General features: G+C 36.7%; 1 protein-coding gene across 1 annotated transcript; it reads left to right on the top strand.

Annotated features, from left to right (window-relative positions):
- Positions 1-1,971: 1,971 nt before the first annotated feature.
- Positions 1,972-3,674, top strand: LOC129000635 (zinc finger MYM-type protein 1-like). Its single transcript, XM_054427600.1, has 2 exons — positions 1,972-2,779; positions 2,908-3,674. The coding sequence occupies exons 1-2, from the start codon at positions 1,972-1,974 to the stop codon at positions 3,672-3,674; spliced, it is 1,575 nt and encodes a 524-aa protein (XP_054283575.1).
- The last annotated feature ends 2,071 nt before the right edge of the window (positions 3,675-5,745 follow it).

The raw sequence follows: 5,745 nt of genomic DNA, 5'->3' as shown, positions 1-5,745 counted from the left end.
CAGCCCTATACAACACTGATTCAAGGTCTTCTTTCTGGTTATCAAAACTCAAGAACAAATTTATACACAAAGAATCTCTGCTTACTGACCTGGATGATGCCTAGTTATTTAATTTCATTTACGGTTACACTTTACACTATATTATTCCACTTGCGACTAATTAAACCCGTTATGTAAGAAAAACTTTTTTAATCTCACTTGGTTGATTTGCCTTCAAAACATGATCGGAAATAGTTGCGGTATTTGTAAACAACATTTGTAAACATATCAATGACATTTAGAAAAATAATCTTGATCTGAACAGCTGTTCGTTATTTCATAGATCATTATGTGATAAAAATTGGACGAAAACTTGACAAAAATCGCACAAAACTGCATTTTTGAACGTCCGTAATTTTATTTACTAAGTAGTGAGGCCATATTTTAATGGCTAAACACACTCTCACCAATCCAGTGAATATATTAAAATGACTTGGATCTTGATAGGTACTCTCGTTTTCCTGGAGAAGATTGCGTAAAATGCCATGAGTGTTACAGACAGACAGAAAATTCAAAAAAATTGTAAATTTAAAATTCCCATGTTATTCTTAAGGAGAATAAGTCAACTGTTGTAGTTTGCTTGTTTATGAACATATTTTGATAGAATATGTAAAATACATTCATTTCTTACTAAACTATTAACATTTTACAACAAAAAACACCTTTTGACCCTCCCTGTTGCAGCAAACCTAAGTACTCGTTAAACTATAATTCTATTTAAATAGGGAATAAATGTGATATTTTTACGAGGCATTTTAGTGTAAATCCAATCATGCAAATGGAAATTCGCTTAGTCTGCAGGTTTGCTGCGGCGGGGGTATTTTTTTTAAATTTTGTTACTGTAGTGTATTTGATAGGTACATATTTTGGGTTTGGTTCGAGGGTATGAATTGCAGTATTGTTTTCTAGTATATGCTTAATTTTTAAATTTCATTTTGTAAATCATGGGGTCGATTATGGCAGGATTGTATCCATCGTTTTTTGCTATCGTTTTTATTATTCTAATTTCTTGTTCACACTCCTGGTAGTCAAGATTGTAGTTTAAGAGTCTGTAGATAAATTAGCGGAATATGCTGCCATTTTTTTTTTTTGTTATGGGTGATTGGAGTGGGCAGGTATGACCAGGTCTTGGGTGGGTTTTCCAGTGGCGGCGGAACCAGGGGGTCAGGGGGGTCAGTTGACCCCCCTGAAATTTTAGGAAGGGTCAGGGGGGTCAAGGGTCAGGGGTTCATATAAAAAAATTAAAGATATAAAGCATTCCGTAAAGTATACGTTTATTTTTTCGGCCCAAGAAGAAAAGTATAAGTAGGCCTAATAACAGTTACTGAAGATAAGTACAAAGATAAACAATTTAATTTTATTATGAAGGGGTTTAATACTCACAAAACCTTATAAAAGTAATAATTAATTTAATTGATGTTCATGATCGTATTGGATAGTGTTAGTCCTAGAGCCAGTGACTCTGCTCCAGCTTCAACTTCAACACAATCTACGTTTGAAAGAGATGAAGGTAATGAACCATTTCAACCCTTGACTATTAAATACCCAACGAAAGTTATAAGTGGAGTAAATCGATCGTTTAAACCAGAGTGGTATAAAAAATGGTCGTGGTTACACTGGAATTCTGAATCTGAATCAGTAAAATGCTTTGTTTGTATGAAAGCAAAGAAGCTTAACCCAAAGGTTATATCCAAAACGAAAGTAGACGAAGCATTTATTATCAGTGGATTTTCAAATTGGAAAAAAGCTTCTGAGAAGTTTTCTTCTCATGAAAGCAGTGAATGCCATAAAGCGTCAGTTGCATCCATAATGTCCTTCAACCAAACTCCAATTACGGCACAGTTGTCTAATCAAATCAATAATCAGATGATAGCTGCACAAAAAGCCCTTATTAGCATTGTGTCTTCAATTAAGTATTTAGCCAGCCGTACCATGGCACTAAGAGGTCACGGAGACAATGAAGGAAACTTCTATGAACTTTTGCAGTTGAGAGCAAATGACATTCCCGAACTGAAAGAATGGCTTCAAAGAAAAAGAGCGTGGCTTACTCATGACAACCAGAATGAAATCCTGGAGCTCTTGGCCTTAGAGGTGATGCGGAAACTCAATAATAGCATAAAAGAAGATGAATATTTTTCCTTAATAGTAGATGGGACAACAGATGTGTCGACAAAAGAACAAGTTTCCTTATGTATAAGACATGTCAATGGTGACTTTGAGGTATCTGAAGACTTTATTGGTTTATATGAGACATCTTCGACAACTGGGGAAACTCTGACCAAAATAATACAAGATGTACTGTTGAGGTTAGACCTGAACATAGACAACTGTCGTGGACAGTGTTATGATGGGGCTGGAAATATGAAGGGCCACATGAAAGGTACTCAGGTTCGAATAAGTAAAATAGAACCCCGTGCAACATACATACACTGCTTCAATCATGCGTTGAATTTAGCTGTTATCGATGCTACTGGGGCTGTACCTGAATTCGGAAATGTTCTACAAAATGTACATGAACTTGGCAAGTATTTCAATAAATCTGCTAAAAGGACAGATATAATGCTTCACCATAAATCAGATGACAATCTTGCCTTGACTAAAAATACTAAGCTAAAACCTCTATGTCCTACAAGATGGACAGTGAGACTAAAGTCTCTACAAGCTGTTAACTCACAATATGAGACTGTTCTAAGTGCTTTGGAAAGCATCAAAACTGAAGATCCTGATCCTACTGCCAATGGTTTGCATTCATTTTTGAGAAAACTCTCAGACTGTTTCATTTAGAACTCGGTGTTTTGATTTTTGAAATAACAGACGAGCTTGCTAAAAAACTGCAAATAAGTGACATTAGTATAACCTATGCCTTAGCCCAAGTTGACAGAGTTAAACAACGTTTAACAAAGTTGAGAACCGATGAGAAGTTTAACGAACTATGGGAGAAAGTGAAGAAACGAGGGGCAGATATGGATTTACTCCCGGTCACTCTTCCACGTGTTCGAGCGCCTCCAAAACGACTAGAACAGAAAAGTGATGCTTCCCCACCAGTGACGTTCTCCGGTCCAGAGACTTATTTGAGGAAACAGTACTTCGACGTTTTGGACAACTTAAAGTCAGACATTGATTATAGATTTCAACATCCCGGAGTCAAAATATACAAAGACATTGAAACTGTTTTGATGAAAGCAGTAAACGGGAAGACAGAAGAAGTAAAAATTGAAGTGGACAATATATGTGACCATTTTAAAACTGACTTGGACAAGAAAAAGCTTACAAGCCAATTAAACAGTCTACAAGATTTACCAAAAAAGAAGGAAGTTAAAAGTGTACGTGATTTAGTTGTGACTTTAAATAGTGAGCCTCAAGAAAACAAAAGATTTTTGTCTGAAGTAGTAAAGGTTGTCAAGTTACTGCTTGTCTTACCAGCGTCTGCAGCAACTGCAGAAAGAACATTTTCTTGTCTTCGTCGCTTGAAAACGTGGCTGCGTTCCACGATGACGCAGAAGAGATTGAACCATCTTGCCATCTTATCCGTCCATAGGGACATTGCTAAATCTATTGATGATAAGCACATTGCAAGAATGTTTGTCAATAGAGTTGAAAGTCGCTGTGCAGTTTTCGGGAATTTCAAAGACTGAAGTTCAAGTTAGGGCCTACTGAAGTTTCATCAGCAGAAGTTTAAAAATCTAGTAAACTTGTAGTAGGCTAATATCTTGAGATTCTCGTGTGGGATTTTACTTATTTTAGCAATAATTCATCAAAAAGGTTTTGTATTTCTTAGTAATTTTATGTTGTGCCAATACAATGTTTGTAATGTTTTTTGTGTAAACCATTATTTATCCCCAGTGGACACACTTACTTGGTTTTACCCTACCGTCTTACTGGCAAAAATCTGGGCACCAGTACTTCATTTTATGTTTGTTTGAGATGTATGTGTATTATTTATTATAATGTTTTTACAATGAACAGAGTAGCGTCTTTGTTAAATTGTAAATTTTCTTTGTTACTGCTTGAAGAAAAATGTTCTTCAGGTAGCCTAAAAACACGTTTTAAGGCTTTCATTTTTCAAAATTTTCCCGGGGGAGGACCCCCCCTTACCCCCTGGGGGTATTCCATACCCCCCGGATGTGGACCTCCACCATAGGTTTCTGACCCCCTAACAAAAATTTGCTTCCGCCGCCCCTGGGGTTTTCTATATCTTCCAATAGTTACTTTTCCTGTTTTTTTTTAGCGATTGTTAAATCAAGAAACTTTATTAATTTGATTATTTTCTTCTGCTTCCATTTTAAACATAATGTTGTTATGGATTTTGTTTGTTGCAGTTCAGTACAAGGAAAGCATCATCTACATATCTTGCATAAAATTTTATTTTGTTGGAGTATGGGTTTGAGTCTGAGAGGATGTGTTTTTCTTCAAATTCCTGCATGTATAATTCTGCTAATGTAGCGGATAATGGTCTACCCATGGGAAGGCCTTGGGGGTCATTGTAGATTTTTCATCTGTGGGAGAAATAGCTCTGTTTAGTTATTATGGTGGTTATTTTTATTATATGCCATCAATTTCCTCTTCTAAAAAGTTGTTGGATGAGATAAGTATTTTCTTCAGAATTTCTATAGCTTCATTGTGTGGAATCCATACATTATTTACGTCAATTGATGCTAGTGTATGTCTTTCAGGAATGCTTTGTGCTTGGATCTTCTGAATACAATCTTTACTATTTTTGCATGAGATATTGGATGTAGGCAGGTTGTTTTTTATTAGTGCATTGACGTACTTTGATATTTTGTAAGATGGGGCAGGGATTGCGTTTATGACCGGTCTAATTGGGTTTCCTTCTTTGTGTGTTTTTATTATAGGTTTGAATATTGGAGCGGTTGGATTAGCATTGTACAGATATTTGCTTGTGTCTGGGTGTATTATGCAGTTATTTTCACTACCTAACATCTTTGATTATTTTGCCTCATTCGCGGAAGACAATGATCTTTACATATCCGCGGGAGATGATTAACATTTTGCTGCAATCGCGGGAGTCGATTACTATGTCTTAACGACCATGGGGGAAGATATAATGATGTCTTCACGGGCGCAAGGGGTGATCAGAATTTTACCGCCATCGCGCAAAACGAGGATAATGTCCTCACTACCACGAGAAAAGATCAGAATTTTGCCTCATTCACGGTAGACGATGATAATCTCCTCACGACCGTAGGATATGTTCATGCATTGCCTCAATCATGAAAGACGATAATTATGTCTACACAACCTGACCGCGGAAAATATTCAGAATTTTGCCGCAATCACGGGAGACGATTACGATGTCTACACGGCCGCGAGGGATTATCAGAAGTTTACCGTGATCGCACGCAATTAAAGCCACCAATTTTTTTATTTTCCAAATTTTTGGTGCCCCCAAAAAAGCCAATTGCCTCGCGCCCTAGGCACGTGCCTATCGTGCCTATTCAGTAAACCAGCCCTGCCATCAGTAGAGGCAAGAGCAAAAGCGATCTCCAAAACATTTTAATGTTACTCTTTATAACTGCCTAATGTTGACCTGTTGGAAAGGGTCATTACTTAGATTGATGACAAATGACAACTAATTCTAGAAGTGATCTTTATCTGGATCAAACTAGCAGCCTTTGAAATTAAAACCAAGTACTGTACTGTAACCACCCCCAGTTATTTTCTAGTATTATCAATCAGTATTCTTCT

Source organism: Macrosteles quadrilineatus, unplaced genomic scaffold (assembly GCF_028750875.1).
Source record: "Macrosteles quadrilineatus isolate MER2022 unplaced genomic scaffold, UCM_ALF_1.0 Scaffold_1__1_contigs__length_201487025, whole genome shotgun sequence".
Taxonomy (NCBI): domain Eukaryota; kingdom Metazoa; phylum Arthropoda; class Insecta; order Hemiptera; family Cicadellidae; genus Macrosteles; species Macrosteles quadrilineatus.
This window is presented reverse-complemented; position numbering and strand designations above follow the sequence as displayed.